Raw genomic sequence first — 19,177 nt, 5'->3', positions numbered from 1 at the left:
GTGATCTACAGCACAGGACTAAAAGGTTTCTGCAGGTTTATAAAAAAAAACCCCACAATACCACTGACATCTCTTCTTCCAGGCTCATTTCATCCTCAAAACATCTCTGCAAACTTTAGAGTGCACAAAAGATTATAAAGAGTTTTACTGACATTGTAGAACCACTCGATCCTTATTCCTTGTGTCTCTATTTGTGACAGGAACCGCTCATGGGAACTGGAGAATGCAGTGTCCACATAAATCAGAATGCAAATGGATAGCAAAGAAAGTTGTTAATATATTTCACATGAGGAATTTAAACATTCATATTCGAAGCATAAAGGTCCCAGTTCTTCAGTCCCTAAGTAGGCAAAAGTGGCAGTCATTTTAGTCTTAGCGTTGCTCACGTGGTCAGTGTTGATTCAAGTGTTATAGCTTTACATACTGCATGTGGAACAAGTCTTTTTGAGAAATGTGCTGGTCTACTCTCAGCTTTTGTAGGGCTTTAACTATATCAGTATGACGCCCTAGTATAGACACAGTTATACTGGTGCAAAAGTGCTTAGATTGGTATAACATCCAATTTTTTTCTGAGTGAGCAAATTGAAATATCTCTCTGATTGACTCTGAAAGCTGTGCCTTTAACTTTGGCAAATCAAAGTATAAGAAATAATATACAACTGGGCCTTTCCCCTGTGTAGCTGGTGATTTGTGAGGTAAAACAGAGTGAGTGTTCCAAAATCACTGCAAATTTGCCGTTATTAAAAGGAGAACATTAACAAGGTCATTGTAGATTTAAAGGGTGTATCTTTAGTATGTTCCTGCCTGCAGAGATTTAAAGTGTACCTTTACTGCTTGTTTAATGCAGAGTCTGAATGCATCTGAACCTCTTCTAGATAGATGTCCTGTGATTTACATATTTGTGAACTACTGTCTCTTCTTTTCTTGTATCCACTTGGAAAAAGCTTTATGAGAGCCTAGATGAACATTATTTTATCCTGCTAAACAGGTCTGTGCAATAGATTCTTTAGGACACAATTTTAGCAGTTTTCATAATTTTTAATCTCTAAAACCAAGAGTGGGCCAGATCCTTAACTGGAGTATGTGGCGTAGCTCCATTTACATCATTGGAGCCATGCCTGTTTACACCGACTGAGGATATGGCCCAGTATATTTTAAATATTAGCACTCATGTGTTGTGTTATCTATTGCTGTGATTATTAACTGCTGATTTGGGGGATAAACTGCATGCAATTTCACAGAACCACAGAGTCTGAATAATGTTTACGGTTGTTGTTTTTATACAATAGTGAAAGGGATGCAGTTTATTTACATGTGGAAAATCAGTTACTAGCATTTTAATAGAATACTTTGTAAACATTTGGCAAAATGGAAATAATGAGCCCGATCCTTCTGCCAGCGAAAGCACTGGCAAAATTTGCACTGGCTTTGAGGGGAGCAGGACTGGGGTCAGTGTAACTAATGTACCCTAGCATTATTGATATTGAATGAATGTGTTTTTATATTGAATGCTTTTTGCTGGACAGTGCATTGCACTTTTATGATTTAGAGCTATACACAAATAAATCATTTGAAAATTCAGTGTTTTCATGCCTATCATTTGAACTTCTACTGGACTAATTTTAGTGTAGGGCCTTATTCTCAGCTAGTGAACTCCAAGAGTCAAAAGAGAGATCCTAGTTTACAGTAGCTGAGATTCTGGCCTGCAGTGTTTGCAGCCTGTCTGTGTAATCTGCCTGTCTCATAAGGACAAAATGATCCTCGCTAGCAGTACATGTTTTAGATCCCTATTGCTAATAATGTACTCATTCTGTATGTGGTATTTCCACTGTCTGGCTCCCTGTCCTCCTCATTGGGAAGCTTCAATATTATGAACAGGCTGGTGACTCCTGTTAGCCTTCCTGACTTATGAGGGTATTTTCATTCCCCCTGCAGACTGTTGGAAGCCTTTGCAAACTGCATTACCTGATCTTCCACCGGGACTCATTTCAGCTGAGAAAAAAACTTGCATCTCAGTCATATAGCTGAGGCAGAAATGCAACGTCCAATGGGGGGAAGGCTATAATTAAAAAAACAGCAGCATCCAGGATTCAGTCCACGAACCGTGGGTCCTTTCAGTTCCAACTCCAGTCATGGGTGTCCTGTGACTGCTTGGCACCATCTTAGCTTTTCTGATTTTATGTCCTATCAAGGCATTACCTTCACCTTTTGACACCAATCCATACAACATCAGTAATGAAGATTCCAGTCCAGTTAAGGGTGCGAGTACATCTGGTGATGAATAAAGAATAGTAAGAGAATAAACAAGTGAGTCAGACTGTGTGTGTGAGAGAACTTCTGAATGGATGGATTGGGCATCCGCTTATGTGTGAGGAGAAAATAGAATGGATAAGAGCAGGGGGGAAGTATGGTCTAGTGGTTAACCAAGAGATTTGGGTGCCCAAGTTAGTGACCTGTCCAACTTTCAGAGGTTCAGAGATTCCAGGAGATTTGGGGTCAGGAGATTTGGGAGCCAGGAGTTGTGGGATCAGAGATTCCTGGCTCTGTTACTGACTTGCTGTTTTAACTTGGGCAGGCATTAGATTTATCTGAGACTTCTGCTGTAAAATGAGAATAATACCACTTCCCTCACAGGAAGGGGGTTAGGCTTAAATAATTTCAAGGGCCTAAGATGCATGCTGAATACAATTTGTTTGAGACTGATATAATCTATTGTGTATAACTTACCTCAAAAAATTTGTAGACCTGTTTTAAAGGTGGTTACCGTCTTGTGAATAAATAGAATGCTATTAAATGTGGATTTCATCCCTGTTTCTTGTCCTTTCCAGTCCTTATTCTGGAGTTGTCATTTTATCTTCTTAACTCTCTGATTTGTTTTCTGAGAGGTGTAAAGCATTACATTAGCATATCAGGGTGGTACAAACTAGCACGTCCTCTCCCAGACTATTGAAGTTGCTGTATGTATTACCTGCAGTACCACACCATGGCTCTTGCTGAATAAACTGCCCTTTCAAAACAAGCCCCCTGTTTTCAATGTGCCTCTTCCAGAAATTACAGTTCAGCTCCAGAAAAGGTGAGCTAAATGGGGGGGCACTTCTATGTAGACAGAGGGAGGGATTGAAGGTTATTTAATTACCTGCTCATCTCACTAATATACCATTTCCTAACCTTTCTCAAGAAACGTTTTAATGAGTTACTCACATAAAAGCCCACTGTATTTTTCACTGAATGCATCCGATGAAGTGAGCTGTAACTCACGAAAGCTTATGCTCAAATAAATTTGTTAGTCTCTAAGGTGCCACAAGTACTCCTTTTCTTTTTGCGAATACAGACTAACACGGCTGCTACTCTGAAACCTCACGTAGAAGTTGTAAATCTCTCACCTTATTACTTTAAAAAAAGGAAATGGGGGAGCAAGGCTTGCCTCCATTGGACTGAAGCACACAATCGGTTTGTGTAAAAAGTCACAGGGATGAATACACCTATGTGAGCATCCTTTGACTCCCAAACCGGCAGCTTGTCTGATGCAATTGCCTGTGGGCCTGTGACAGCCTATGGTGAGCATCCACTTAGCTGCTGAAGTCACCTCTTTCTGCTTTTGAGACTCAATACTGTAGTTTGTTTCATCTGTTTTCAATTGAGAAGAGGCATACATTCTTTATGAGAAAAGGTTGCTTCTCCCTGTTCCGATTTAATTCTTTGCCTACTTTAAGATGCCTGGAAGATGATGTGCTGTTGCCCCTCAATGCCATATGGAATATTCTTTATCAACTAACAATAATTTGCATAGTGTTTTGTTGGTTGTCACGACATGGGACTTTGGGCTGTGATCTTGCAAGCATTGTCTTCCATCTTCTTCGCAGGGTTTTTTCTGCTGTTGCAGACTCTCACGTAGTCTTTATCTTTCTGAATACAGTAGCGCACTTGTCCAAATACTTTCTTTTAATTTTACTTGAAAAGAAGACCAGGAAAGAAAGGATGTTGCTATTTATTCCTACGGAGAAAATAAAGTCCAGAAAGTCTCATAGGCCAGATGAATTTGTTGGCCCTCTCTGAGACACACTTGGATAGACACATTGGGATCCACTTTGACACACACAAGAGGCATTCAGCATTTATTGCACTATCATTGTTAAAAAGATCCCCTTCATAAATATCCTTACTGTAAGATATTAATGGGGGGCCTCCCAAGACAATGGAGCTTTGTCCTTTCCACCTTCATAAACGGTCAGTTGTAGCATTATGCAAAGCCTTAAACTATCGTTGGGCATGCATAGAATGAATACGTGATCCCCTGACTGAATACGAGCTAGAAGTAAATTGAAGAAGTTTGTTGATGTCACAAACCATGTAAACTTGGCTCATGAGGTTTACGGACTGAATTGAACTCAGTAGTTTAATTCTCTGACTTGATAATTAACCTGGGATTCAACTCTGTTATGTGTGATATTAGGCGAATACCCATAGCCTGGTTAAACGGGTTTCCATGCTCTCTTCCATGCTGGGGAGCCCAGTGAAACATTTCCAAGAGCAATCTTTTGCCCACATAGGAGAAAGCTTGAGGGGACATGAGAACACCGTCTGCCAAGGTTTTACTCACAATCATTTCACATATGTGTAAAATACAGCATTGGAGAGCCTTTGAACACAAGAAGTAAGGCTTGCTCATATTGCAGTAGCAAAACCAGAGCAGAATGATGGTCTTGTGGTTAAGCTACTGACCTGAGACTTGATTGACCTGGGTTTAGTTCCTGGTATTATCTACCTATATGACCTTGATTGAATCAATTAATCTCTGTGTTTCTGTTCCTTTGCTTTTTCTTGTTTCTTCAGTTTATAAGCTCTCTGAGGCAGGGACTATCTCTTACCAGATATTTATGTATTGCCTAGGACAATGGAGCTCTGATTTTGGTTGCAACTTCTAGGTGTTAGTGTAATATATACAATAATAATAAAAGAAATGGAAAACAAGTGGCTACAGGAAAAGGTAAGTGTACCACAGGGTCAGCTCTATATTAGTCTTCAAGGGGAAGGCTGGCACATTCTCTGGTGTTTGGTTTGAATGGGCTGTGAGCCTTGTGCTGCAATATGCATTTAGATGTTATCTGCTAAGATCTTTGTCTTGGGCTATGCACGGTTCCACACGTGTGACACTGTTATTGCCTCATAAACCAAGTCCAGCATTTCAAAGCAACGTGTCTTATCTGAAGAAAGAAGATAACGAGCTGGGATTGAAATTCTTCCAAGACTTTGAAATTCTGCTTCACACTGCTGTAGTACAGACTCACAGCCAGGATCAGCACTAAACAAAGCGAAAACCACAGGAGCAAAGGCAATCCAGTTGATGGCCTGTCATGTGCTGGGAGAGGTTGGGGAGAGAAAAGAAACAGGCATTATTTTAGTGTTGTCTGAAACAGCTCCCAAATTTGACCCCCACTGCTGCCTTTGTCCTGGTTTTCTGGAAACAGCAGGTTAAGCAGTGCTCTGGTTGTGAGTGCTTCTCTATGCATCAGTTAAATGGCAGCGAGTCACACCTCCCTACAGAGGCTACTGAATATGAAAGATGTAATCTAATGGAGCATTAGAAGGGTTTAATTATATACAATAAGAACAGGATTACCATCGTTAATGCATGTTCTCAAATTTCCTCACAGCAATTATTTTTTATACATTTAAGCAAAACACTAGGTTAAATACTAGAGAAAATTAAGCAACCACGACTAATTATTTAATGCTCACAAATGTTCCATAAAGAGAGAAGAAGTAGATTACTTGCCTTTCCCCTGTAACATTAACTTGTTACAGGGCCTGCTAATTAAAATAAGAAGGACATGAGGATCTATCGACTCAGCGGCACGTTTACAATGCTTTCGCAGGGCCAGTCTGCCTCTCAATGTTAAACTTGCTAATCACAGTGGAGAGTCCGCTGTGCTTAATCATGAAAAGGAATATATTGTAAACTTTTCTTCTTGCTTGTAAAAATAATCTGAGGAATTTCAGATCACTGTGGGTCAGGTGTACTACCCACGTGGAAATCACTGGGCTACATTTTACAGCTTGGGTGCCATTCTGCTGTCTATTATAAGCTGGGCTATGCCATTGCAACGTTCTCGAAGGGGCTGGTCAGGAATAACGGGCAAATAGAGATTTAGATATGAGAATGCATCTTTAGTGAATCTTTCTGTTACCCCTTCATGATGCAAGAAGTGAGCCAGTTTTCAGGATCCTGCTGGTTGTTTCCACTAAGAGGAGAAATTGATGATGGAGCCAGATATTTCTTTGGGGGCAATCCTGTTTATTTAAGAATATACAAAGTCCAGTTTCCCTGAACACAACAGGAGATAATTTCTTTGCTCATAGTTCTAAGCCTCTTTTCTACAGCACTCTGCCCAAAAAGCTCTCTCACCCCTTTTTCAGGGCCACATCCTTAGTGCTTGTTCTGCTGTCCCTTGGCTTTCTTCTCCTTCTCTGTGTCTGGTATTGGTGTTTCTCTCTTACACAGGCACGCAATCCACCAATCACTGCCCCAGTACCTGCATTTGCTATATCAGTGCCCAGGCAAATTCCTTGGATCACATAGTTCAACTTCTACTCAAGCCTTGCCATGTGCCTGTGTTCTGGGTGGTTCTCCTGTTGTTTCCGCTTTCTGGTTCCATAAAGGAGCTCATTTGTTTTGTACATGTATCCTGAGTGACAAACACCTGGTACACCCACCAGTTTCAATGAAGTTTAACTTTTCCATGGTGTATCCTATCACTACCACGATGACAGCCCAGGGACTAATGGGGGCATAACCCCCTCTGTCCAACCATTTGGGGGCCATTGGGCATAATCTCCTTCCAACCAACTGGGGGCTAATAAAGGAGAAGTGGCATTACAACATCCCTATCCCACTGGAAGATACACCCAGTTAGGAGGAATTCTCCACTGGCCAGTTAAGCTGGCACTACAGTAACTTTGTGCCTCTAGTCTAAGGGCTAGGATCTGGCATCAAGCATCTAGAGTACCCTGACTTCTGAGGATAGCTGGAGGTGTACAATGCTTCTCATTGCATAAGAGACCTGTACAATAGGTTTGCACTGTGCTCCTGCGCCTTATCCCAACTGGAGGAATAGGCTGCCTTAAAAAAGATGGAGAAAAGTTGTTCTCTCTTGTCACAGAGGGCAGGACAAGAGGCAGTGGGTTCAAACTACAGCATAGCAGATTTAGGTTAAATCTCAGGAAAAAATGGCCTAACTGTAAGAAAAGTAGGACAATGGAACGAACTAGCTAGAGGAGAAGACGCTCCTTCACTGGAGGCTTTCAAAAAGAGGCTGGATAACCATCTGTCTGGGCTGGTTTAGACACAACGAATCCTGCATTTTGGCATTACGACCCTTGCAGTCCTTTCTAACCATATGGTTCTATGATTCTATGATAGGAATTGTACATTCTCCCTGCTGCAGCATGGGTCAGTGCAGTGTATGCAGGTCATGGTGTGTATGGGGGAAGGTTAACAGCAGTAAAAGGAAGCTGGGAACAAAGACACAGGCCGTGGTTAAAGTAGATCAAAACAAGGGGGAACTGGCCAGTTCTGTTGGATGGTGTCACAGGTGTTGACATTAGGTGCCAGATCCTCAGCTGGCGTAATTTGGTGCAGTTACCTTGAATGCAAGGATTGTTACTATTCTACATGTCAGCATTTCTGTGGTGGGCATCTGTGTCAACTCTGTCTGCCTGACAAGCTGAGATTTGCAACGCCCCAGTGGATCGGAGAAGGGTCAGCCTCATGATACAGGCAAAGAAACAGACACACCAGGCTTAGAGCTAGACTCTAACCATACAATCTCCTTTGAGTAAGGAGCAGTGCATAGTGTACTTCCCAGCTCCTCCCCACTGCTCTGGGGTGGGAGTAAGTTACTTTACACCCTCTCCTGGAACAGCTCATTACCCCCTGTGTGCCTGGTCATCTACTGTGGATGGCAGGTTGTGGGGGCTGACTTCCCATCCCTTTCCCTGACTCCCCTGATCATTTGCCAATGACAGGGAGTACAGCTGTGATGCGGAGAGCGCCGTACTCCCTGTCATTGGCATAGTCTAAGCAAGGGAGTAAGCCAGAGGGCATGTTAGTCCTGTCTTGTTCTCTGCACTGAAGTAACAAAAATTTATATGTAGCAACTAAATTAGGTTTATTTAAAGATTACAACACTCTAATGACAGAAATCAGGGCCTGGTGTCCACTGCAGCCTGCTCACCTGGTTGTATCCCTGCAGCCCAGAGCCCCATCCTTCACTATCGAAGGCGACCCCCTCGGCCTCTGCAGCCGCACCCCATATCCTACCACAACAACTGCTGCGCCAGACTCCCTCTCCTTTCCTTGCCCAGCTGGGTAAAGGCTGTGGCAATCTAGTCACACAGGAAGCCTGGAATAGATCTCCACTCTCTTAATTCCCAGGCTTGTGTTTAGCCACAAACCATCCTTCTTTTACCCCTTAACAGCATGTGTGAGCTATTTCTGAGAGAGTAATGGCTACTCTGTTGGTCTGCATGGTCATTGCACAGTCAGTGTTACTTTATAAAGCACTCTGAGTATTAAATGTGCTCTCGAAAACCAAATTCATGCCTGAATAAAAAATGAGAGTGCGCAACTATTTGCCTGGCATATGCACATGATCAATAAGAAGGTAAAAATGTGGTGTGTATTGTTATGGGTAAAGGACCGACGTTAGCTGTAGTGTATTTAAATTAGCTCCTATTACCAACCCTGGAATACATAGCAGTCAATTAAGCTGTCATACAGATGTACATAAAGGAAGGTAAAAGTCATAAAATCAAGCAACAAGCACATAATAATGTATCAAAAAGTGTGTGGGGAGAAGGTAGAATGTTAATAGCCAGTCATTTGAAAGCTCACCAGAAGCCAAATCGATGCTCTCTAATAGAGTTGGGTGAATTATTTGCAGCAAATAATTTCTTCATTTGAATGTAGACCTTCTTTCTGCTTGCAAATTATCTGTGAATAGGCTTCGATTTTTATTAATTTGTCTGTTATTTGGAATTATTCTACAAAAGGTTTATGTGAACATATTTTAGCCTGCGGATTGCTCACCAGTTCTTTCAGTGAAACTATGTGCTATTCAATATTTCCAATGTGTGATTTGTCTCTCGAATCACCTGATATTGTTCTTCGTTCTTAACTGGGTGACAGACTTCAATAAAAAGGTCACAGTTAGTCTTATAGTAGTGAAAATTATTTGGGAACTGATTGTCTGAATTGAGAATCCCATTTTGATTCAGGCCTTTTTATTCCCTCTCCTCTGAAGTTCTTGCAGAGGGTTTATAAATCACACAAATGTAAACCACGCAGAGAGCAACAAGGGAATCACACTTCATATATAAATGTAGGTATTCGTTAGTCCCTATTCATGTTGGAAATGCTCACTTCCTGCTTATAAAGTTTCAGTGAGGGAGCAGAAAAAATTACGGTGTGAGGATATGTCTGTACTTTGAGCTGGGGGAGTAATTCCCAGCTCAAGGAGGCATACCCATGTGATTGAACTAGTGTGCTAAAAGTAAAGCATAGCTGCAGGGACATTTGTAGTGTGAAGGGCTACGCACCCATCCAAGATGCTAGGCATGTACTCAGGTCAGCTAGCTCTTCCTGCTGTTCTCTCTATTTGTAGCATGCTAGCTGGATTACAGCTAGCACTGGTATGTCTCCTGCAGCTGGGCATAAACGCCACCAGCCTGAAGTATAGCCAGACCCTGAGATCAACAATCAGATGCTATGAATAATGAACAGTGCACAGGTATAGTGGAAGTGAATTCTGATCATTGAAAACAATCTTCAGGGTTAACTATGTTTGTTGTACAATTGTAAATAAATTCTTTAAAAAAATCAGTCTGCTTATGTCTAATTTGGAAACAGAAAAAAGGGCTACATTCTTGAACTGGGTGGTGAAACTTCAGAGGAATTGTTTTCCATCAGAATATGCAGTTCAGTTTAAATCAAAAGGCTTGGTGAAAATGGGTACATTTTTCCAGAATTTTGTTGTTAAAAATGAAAGAAAGAAAGAAAGTTCTTTTTGGAATGAAATGTTTCCATTTTTTGTTTTGAAATTAATTCTCTTTTCAAAACATTTTATTTTGTATCATCATCTAGCGTAATACAATAGAAAAAGAATTTTAAAGTGGAATTTGACAACGAGACATTCTGAGTTTGTTAAAACACATTTTGAACAACTCAGAATGAATTTTTTTCTGGTATTTTCCTTCACAGAGAATTATGTAATTTTCACTTTTCACTGCAATTTGTAACCAAGCCAGATTTCAAAATTGAAAAATCTTTTGTGAAATGGAACTTCCATCCCCCCCATGGGTCCATTAAACACATTAGCTAAACGGTTTGTTACAAATAGCATACTCAGCTCCAACTGACAGGTTTCAGAGGAACAGCCGTGTTAGTCTGTATTCGCAAAAAGAAAAGGAGTACTTGTGGCACCTTAGAGACTAACCAATTTATTTGAGCATGAGCTTTCGTGAGCTACAGCTCATTTCATCAGATGCATACCGTGGAAAGTGCAGTTTCCACGGTATGCATCTGATGAAGTGAGCTGTAGCTCACGAAAGCTCATGCTCAAATAAACTGGTTAGTCTCTAAGATGCCACAAGTACTCCTTTTCTTTCAGCTCCAACTAAGGGCCTCGAATACTAAAGAGGCAGCTGGTCTGTGATAAAGGTACAAGACTAGCTCTCAAGAGCTCAGGGTTGAATTCCTGGCTTTGACACAGATGTTTTGTGTGACTGGGGACAAATCACTTGTAACCAGCTCCGCTGATTTAGACCAGTTGAGGATCTGATGCAACATGTCTATGAGTCTCAGGTCCTCATCTGTAAAATGGGGATAATAATACTTCCTTTCTTCTCCCTTTTTTCAAACTGGTCTATTTAGACTGTGGGCCTCTTTAGAACCGGAAGATCTCTAACTATGTATGTGTACAGCACCTGGCACAATGGATCCTAGTTAGGGTTGCCAACTTTCTAATTGCACAAAACCGAACATCCTTGCCCCGCCCCTGAGGCCCTGCCCCTGCCCCACCCCTTTTCCGAGGCCCTGCCCCCACTCACTCCATCCCACCTCCCTCTGTTGCTGGCTCTCCCCCACCCTTACTCACTTGCTTATTTTCAGCAGGCTGGGGCAGGGGCTTGAGTGCAGGAGGGGGTGAGGGCTCTGGCTGGGGTTGTGGGCTCCAGGGATGGGGCCAGAAATGAGGGGTTCAGAGTGTGGGAGGGGGCTTTGGGCTGAGGCAGGGGGTTGGGGAGCAGGGGGGGGGCTCAGGCCTGGGGCAGGGGGCTGGAATGTGCAAGGGGGTGAGGGCTTTGGCTGGGGGTGCGGGCTCTGGGGTGGGATCAGGGATGAGAGGATGTGGGTGCGGGCTCTGAAAGGGAGTTTGGGTACGGTAGGGAGCTCAGCGCTGGGGCAGGGGTGCAGAAGGGGGCTCAGGCCTGGGGCAGGGAGTTGGGGTGTGTGAGGGGGTCTGGGCTCTGGCTGGGGGTGCGGGCTCTCGGATGGGACCAGACATGAGGAGTTTGGGGTGTAGGAGGGGGTTCAGGTCTGGGGCAAGGGGTTGGGGTGCTGAGGGTACAGGCTCCAGGCGGTGCTTACCTTGGGGGGCTCCCAGAAAGCGGTGACATGTCCCACTGGCTCCAGGTGGCTCTGTGCGGTATGTGCTCACTGCCTCCTCCCACAGGTGCAACCCCTGCAGCTCCCATTGGCTGGGGTTCCTGGCCAATGGGGGCTGCGGAGCTGGCACTTGGGGCGGGGGTGGAGCGTGGAGCCCCCCCTGGCCATCCCTCTGCCTAGGAGCCGAGGGACATGTCGCTGCTTCCAGGGAGCCACATGAAGCTGGGTAGGAAGCTTGCCAGCCCCGTCAACCAGTCTTTTAACAGCCCGGTCTGTGGTACTGACCGGAGCCACCAGGGTCCCTTTTCGACCGGGCGTTCTGATTCAAAACCAGACACCTGGCAACTCTAGTACCAGTCTTGGTTGGGGGGGGGGGGGCTCCAGATTTTCCTGTAATATAGTCAATAACACTTGCACAGAGATTTGTTGGAGTTTTTCTATGACTTTTGTTCGCCTTGAATATTCTTGCACACACAAGAAGAGAAAACAGATTATTTTAATTATTTCCTCCACGTCACCAGTGCGTTAATGAACTGCATATTCACCATGGGTAGAAGTCAGCTGAGAGAACTACAGCTTAGCTGGGGAGGGGGTTCACTTCCCTATCTCAGTGAAAAACCTGGACCCATTTTATTGCCATAAAATGTATTAATTATGTTTAAATTAAACATGGCTCCAGGGACTGAATTCTTGTTTCCTCTACTTGTCTTACCTTCTGTTGATTTAAAATACTGAAGCAGAACTGATCACATATTGTGCTTCACGCACACACAAAAACACGGACATCATGAACAATTCCTATTCATGAAGTATCGCTGCACAATTAATCGCAGCAGCAGGTAGGCAATCTCAGGTTAGTGCCAGGGATAGCTCACAGTTATAATGTAAAACGTCAACTTACCAACTCTGTAGTCCCAGCAGGAAATGTCTAGAAAAGAGAATGAAAATGTTCTTACACGTTAACCAAGGTCGCCTCAGGGTAGCAGAGTGAAATAGGAGATAGGAGGCCTGATGAGAATCTGGGCCATCTGGCCCAATAAGTGAAAGTTGCTACCTAAAAATGGCAAGTGTGAAACGGTAGAAGCATTTCAGGAAGAAATGGAAAACAGACAGCAATGGAGCAGGAAAGTAAGATCCAGAGACTGCTGCTGTTGTGATTGGGATGAGAGGTTTCGTAGCCGTTGCCAAGAAGGAACGCCTCATCTGAATCATTTCCAGCATGAAAATGAGACAGACCAGCAGGCTGAGGTAGGAAGTTAAGTTTAAAACAAACACTATTGTAACATGGATTCCTCATCTAACAATATCCCGGAATGGTGCCTATTTGGCAAGGGCCGCTCGAGCACAACCCAGCATGAACATACAGAGAATGGAAAAATGTCAGTGGCGCCAACAAGCTTTCTCCTACCAGCCTCTAACTGAATTGTATTAATAGCACTGTGTGGACAAACAGCAAGGGAGGCTTAATCACAGGCTGTTTGCAATAAAGAAAATTTGTTATGGCTCTTGAAGTGAAAGGCTGGGAATTTTTCATGTCTTAAAAAAACCTGGGGCCAATTCTCCTCTCAATTACACTTCATTATGAGTCAGGAGTAATTCGATGGGTTAGTTTGCAGCGAGGGAGATTTAGGTTAATTATCAGGGAAAATTTTCTAACAATAGGGATAGTTAAGCCCTGGACCAGGTTACCTGGGAGGTTGTGGAATCCCTGACATAGGAGGTTTTTAAGAACAGAATAAACAAACACCTGTCAGGGGTGGGCTAGGTATGCCTCAGAGCAGGGGGGATAGACTAGATAACCTCTGGAGGATCCTTCTAGTCCTACATTTCTAGGATTCAGTGGAAACCAGTGCAAGTAATAATATTTACAAATTCATGGATGACAGGAGAGGTCCTGGAAGACTGGAGAAGGGCTAATGTAGTGTCCATCTTTAAAAGGGGGGGAAAGGAGGAGGCGGGGAATTATAGACCAGTCAGCCTAATTTTGATATCTGGGAAGCTACTAGAGCACGTATAAAATATTCAGTTTGCGAATACCTGGAGGATGAAAGAGCGATCGCTAACAGCCGGCATTGATTTACCAAGAAGGATGTGGAAAAATTGGCAAGAGTCCAGCGGAGGGCAACAAAAATTATTAGGGGACTGGAACACATGACTTATGAGGAGAGGCTGAGGGAACTGGGATTGTTTAGTCTGCAGAAGAGAAGAATGAGGGGGGATTTGATAGCTGCTTTCAACTACCTGAAAGGGGATTCCAAAGAGGATGGATCTAGACTGTTCTCAATGATAGCGGATGACAGAACAAGGAGAACAATGGTCTCAAGTTGCAGTGGGGGCGGTTTAGGTTGGATATTAGGAAAAACTTTTTCACTAGGAGGGTGGTGAAACACTGGAATGCGTTACCTAGTGAGGTGGTGGAATCTCCTTCCTTAGAAGTTTTTAGGTCAGGCTTGACAAAGCCCTGGCTGGGATGATTTAGTTGGGGATTGGTCCTGCTTTGAGCAGGGGGTTGGACTAGACGACCTCCTGAGGTCCCTTCCAACCCTGATATTCTATGAGTCTATGATTTCCTTCTTTGATAGGACAACTGGTTTGGTGGACAGGGGGAAGTGGTGGACATAATATACCTGGACTTCAGCAAGGCTTTTGACACAGTTCCACATGGCATGCTGATAGGTAAGCTGGAGAAATGTGGGCTCATCAGAACTTCCATTAAGTTGACACAGAATTGGTTAAGCAATTGCAAAGAAAGAGTATCTATTAATGGAATGATGTCAGATTGGAGGGAGGTCTCAAGTGGGGCTCCACAGGGATATGGTTTGAGTCTGTTGTTGTTTATTCTTTATTAATCTTTATTAAGGACTTGGATGTAGGTATAGAGAGCAGACTGATCAAATTTGCAGATGACACAAAGCTGAGGGGAGGGGGGCTTGCCAACACTTTGGAGGATAGAGCTAAAATTCAGAAGAATCTTGATAAATTGGAGAACTGGGCTATGGACAACAAAATGAAATTCAACAAAGACAAATGTAAGGTGCTACACTTAGGGAAGAAAAAACAAATGCACGAATACAGAGTGAGGGAAAACTGGTTTAGCAGCAGCACATCTGGGAGTTGTGCTGGATCACAGCCTCAACATGAGTCTGCAATGAGATGATGCTGCAAAAAAAAAAAAAAAAAAAAAAAGCAAATGCAATCGTAGGTTGTATTAACAGAGGCATAGGAGGTGGCAGTCCCATTCTACTTAGAACGGCCTCAGCTGGAGTAACGAGTTCAGTTTTGGTCACCAAAGTATAGAAAGGATGTAGAGAAACTGGAAACGATCCAGAGGCAAGCGACAAAGATGATTAAAAGGAGGGAATTCAAACCATACAAGCAAAGGCTGAAGGAACTGGATATGTTTACTTTGGAAAAGAGGAGATTAAGGGGGAACACGATAGCGGTCTTCAAATACTTGAAATGCTGCCATAAAAATGGAGAAAAATTCTCTCTTGCCACAGATGGCAGAACAAGAGGCAATGGATTCAAACTACGGCATATCAGATTTAGATTAAATCTCAGAAAAAGCTTCCTAACTGTAAGAATAGCAGGACAATGGAACAGACTGCCTTGGCTATCCAGCTCCTTCACTGGAGGTTTTCAGAAGGAGGCTGGATAGCCATCTGCCTTTAGACACAACAAACCCTGCATTTTGGCAGGGGGTTAGACTAGGTGACCTTTCTGGTCCCTTCTAACCCTGTGGTCCTATGGTTCTAAATGAGAGGAGAATCAGATCCCTTAGAATTCCATTCCACACTGCCCAACTTGCACTAGAGAGAGATTATTGCAATTGTCACTGTTGTTATGGACATAAATGCTGGGAGTGAGATGGGAAAGAATAATTTCTCCTCAGACGTGGTGTTAAGCACTTAAGTGGACATCCACAGAACTTAGGGGCAACTTACTGGATCCTTTCATGTGCCAAATCCTGAATGACTAGAAAGCCCCACAGATAACATGAACCTGACCAACGCCCATTGAAATCCCAGGCTAAATCCCTTTTGCTTCGGAGTGACATAAACAGCACATAAATCTTTCTTAAAGGGGCACCACCTCCATCCCTGGGCCACCGAGGGGGTGTTCTGGGATGGGATGGGATGAGATGAGATGAGAAGGGGGAAAAAGGGATGTGACCAGAACCTACTGCTCTGTCGATCGTGAGCTGTTAGAATGCTCCTTTAGGGGACTGTTCCAGGAGGTCAGTGAAAATAGCTCTGTGACTGTTCTAACTTGTGCCAGGGCCTATTTTGCCCCTAGGGAAGGCAGAAAGGTGGATCATAACCACCTGTGCTGAAGGATTGTGCCTCAAGAAACTTTCCTGATTTACACAGATAACACAATGAGTAATGATAACAGACACTGGTGAGGAGAGGGATTTGGAAAGATGTGGAAACACTGGAAAGAATGGTTTCAGAGGAACAGCCGTGTTAGTCTGTATTCGCAAAAAGAAAAGGAGTACTTGTGGCACCTTAGAGACTAACCAATTTATTTGAGCATGAGGGAAAGAATGCCACTCTTGGGAGAGTATAAAGAGTTTTAATATCTTAAACATACCATATCCAGTGATTTCTGGCTCACGAAATCGAACCCTTCTCTCTGCTTTTCGCTTTTCACTCACAGCTTGGTTCACGGGTGGCCTTTTTCTCAGTATTGAAGGCGGACATTTACTACAATTCGTCTAGATAATTGATCAAAGCACAAAACGCCATTATTCAAACTGAAATAATGCCTTTTGAATGAAGTTTTGAACTTTATATGGCTATGCAGTATTTGTATGATGTCCTTAAAAAGACATGATCTGAAACACTTGTTGCGACATTGTTTACATTCAGATCGTTGCAGTATTTACAGCGAAGTAACGCTGCACTTCCTTTCAGAGTCATAGATCTAGAGTTCACTATAACTTGTCATCACCAGAAGGAATGACAGAACAGAACTTGGTTAAAACATAAAAAGGCAAGAATTACTCTTTTTGGAACATATATCACAGCAGTGAGTTCCACTGACTAGATATGCATATGAAAAAGTATTTCCTTTTATCAGTTTTAAACTTGCTGCCTTTCTGTTTCATTGCATGTTCTCCAAAAGAACCACCAGCAAATGAATAGACATGCAGGACAAGTAGCTGGAATAGGTAATAAGTGAATTTAAGATAAATATGGACATATCCAACAATTCCACTTTGATATTATTGGATAGGCAACTGAAAAGTGAGGCTTTTCTGCTAAGGGGAAAGGAGTTAGATGGAGTAGATCACAGACAAAATGTCTCTACATCCATGCATGTAAATGAGGCTGTGTTTTTCACAATGACTGTTGCATTTCTATGATTATTTTGGGCTTTCCTTTTAGAAACTGTGCCCAATCTCAAACTCTTGCAAATAGCTCAGCTCTTAATCTTGCTTCTGTTGATAATATGTGGGCGCAAGTCATCAGGAAATGATTTAGCTGTAGTGGGATCACATATCTCTCTCTCCAGTACAGTTATGGCCTCACTTTACACGTTTCACAAATTAGATTCATTATTATAGTAATAAAGTGGGATTTTAACATTAGAATTTTCTACAGATATTATAATAAAATCATTGATAGAATTTTAGTTGGGAAGAGAGATGTGATTCACTCTCAAAGGGGCTTTAACAGCCCCTTGTCAAACAGTGAAGGCCAGTCATCATTAAATATACATTTTTCCATCAAAAACCCCAGTGCTGATCACTGAAATATGATATTTTATTGTTTTACTGCATAAATAGCACAAGCAGAGCTTATTGTTTTGTTTTCCCGGGGCTATTTATCCATGATGGCATGCCTACCTACTCTGCTTGTAGGCTCTTCCACAGAGCTTGATGAAATCCCCACAAAGCAGTGCCTGGTAAATACTCCTTAGACATGGGGCAAATTTATTACTGAGCGGGATGAGTGGGCTTAGTTCTGCTCTCAGTTACACTGGTGCGATAATGAATCTCAGCAGGGGAGAATGGGGCGTGTGTTGTCCTCTTGTTACCCACCTCACCAACTGGGAGAGGAAGAACAGCCTCTGTGGAGCTGCTACTTTCCTTCCTGCACATTGTAGCAGGCAAGGGTGGGAAATGGACAGAGCCTTGGTCCTCTCCTTCCAATGGTGTGCATTGGCACACCAGGGGAAGAAATCTGTGCTGGGGATGGGGCTGGTGTTCACGTTTTTCACTGAAGATAAAGCTCTGTTGACATACACCAGCTGAGGACCTGCCAAATGACTGCACCATTTATATAAATATAAACTGTGGGCTAAAAGCATGACAGTATAATGAAGTTTGCTTTTCACTTGCAGACAGGAAAGCAGCACTCAGATTAGGACGGCAGCTAGTTTTTGATGAGCTGGGATTCTCCACTGAAAGCTGCATGTAAATAGAGCTGTTTGAAGTAACTCAGATATTCGCCTTACCTTCTCTTTCCTGTACATCGGAGAGACCGAAGACTCTTCCTCATGCTGCAGGGGGCTAACAGCTACCGGGCTTCTAAAACTCTGGCAATCCACTCTCTGATGCCTCTTGCAAGGATTTCACTGTGTCTGGAAGACCTGAATTGCGCTGTATCAACACATTCTTTAGGGGGGAAATGTCTTTCTTAAATCTGTTCATATAAGACCCTATGCAGGCAGGTTGCTGAGGGCTTCCTGGTTCAAGGGGCCTCAATTACCAGGGATTTCCTTGGGAGATGAAGTTACCCAGGAGCTCCCTGGAGGCCCTCAGCGCATCTGAGGTTCTAGTTTGTAGGATTTTTATATGAAATTTTAACAGATGCCCAAATCAGTATGAAGCCATATGGCTAGGTTCTGACATGAGGCACAGCCCTGAGCAAGGAAGGGTGTATAAACTGCACTGTCCCAGAAGTACTAAGTCACAATTCCTCCCTCGGTTCCTCCTTGCCTCAAAGGTGTCATAATTTGCTGCTGGTCTATACCAGCATCCATATGCTGACTAAGCTACTCTGGCCAGCAAGTACGGGGGTGGAGCCAAATATCCACCCATTCCCTACCCACATGCCCCAGGATGGTAATAAGCAGGTGAATATCCTCCCTTACCTCTATACCCCTATACTAATGTAGCCCATGTAGAAGTGTATGGGGGGGGGGGAGTATCTTTCATTCAAGCTTATTCTCGTGCACAGATGCATAGGTCAAGCTGCAATCTAGCCCTAGACATTAGAACTTTGGGTAATGATTTCTTCCCCCCAACCCCCCAAATTCAATGAAAACAAAACTCTTTTCATTATTTACAAAATTTGTTTTTGATTTTGGGGTGAGGGGTCTTCCAAAAAGTTAAACCCAAACATTTTTTGGTTTTCAGTAAATGAAAACTGACAGTTTTAGGTTGGAAAAAAAAAGGTTTTAATGTTCTCAAAAAATAAAAAAAAACACTTACCAGTTTGACACCCTCCCCCTCCAATTTTAACAAAAATAAATTTTGACAACAATAAGACAACAGTTCACTTGAAA

General features: G+C 43.0%; 2 protein-coding genes across 7 annotated transcripts in view; one reads left to right on the top strand and one right to left on the bottom strand.

Annotated features, from left to right (window-relative positions):
• The window catches only part of TMEM179 (transmembrane protein 179), a 48,198-nt gene extending 30,051 nt beyond the window's left edge, over positions 1-18,147 (top strand). Inside the window, exons 4-6 of one of the 6 annotated variants that reach the window (XM_048853922.2) lie at positions 14,245-14,338; positions 16,790-16,835; positions 18,011-18,147. In XM_048853922.2, the coding sequence (XP_048709879.1) occupies positions 14,245-14,338; positions 16,790-16,809 (114 nt within the window). In that variant the 3' untranslated portion in view covers positions 16,810-16,835; positions 18,011-18,147. Of the gene's footprint in view, positions 1-1,935; positions 2,812-14,244; positions 14,906-16,789; positions 16,836-18,010 lie in introns of those variants that run through there. The other 5 variants (XM_048853920.2, XM_075129912.1, XR_007357202.2 and 2 more) reach the window with 5 other exon arrangements.
• Positions 258-18,208, bottom strand: C6H14orf180 (chromosome 6 C14orf180 homolog). Its single transcript, XM_048853924.2, has 4 exons — positions 18,125-18,208; positions 16,256-16,379; positions 12,564-12,590; positions 258-5,359 (listed from the first exon to the last, which is right to left on the bottom strand). Exons 1-4 carry the CDS (start codon positions 18,140-18,142, stop codon positions 5,157-5,159), a joined length of 372 nt encoding a protein of 123 aa, XP_048709881.1. The 5' UTR covers positions 18,143-18,208; the 3' UTR covers positions 258-5,156.
• Positions 18,209-19,177: the final 969 nt, after the last annotated feature.

The sequence above is a fragment of the Caretta caretta genome, chromosome 6 (genome assembly GCF_965140235.1).
Source record: "Caretta caretta isolate rCarCar2 chromosome 6, rCarCar1.hap1, whole genome shotgun sequence".
NCBI classification, from domain to species: domain Eukaryota; kingdom Metazoa; phylum Chordata; order Testudines; family Cheloniidae; genus Caretta; species Caretta caretta.
The sequence above is the reverse complement of the archived record's forward strand: the minus strand, read 5'-3'. Positions and strand labels throughout refer to the sequence as shown.

Excerpts from the sequence above, each read along its gene's own strand:
- C6H14orf180 (XM_048853924.2), bottom strand. Across the intron at positions 12,591-16,255 it reads GCCAGAAATCACTGGATATG|ACATTTCCTGCTGGGACTAC; the intron begins GTATGTTTAAGA and ends TCTCTTTTCTAG. Across the intron at positions 5,360-12,563 it reads CTGCTGGGACTACAGAGTTG|CACATGACAGGCCATCAACT; the intron begins GTAAGTTGACGT and ends AACCTCTCCCAG.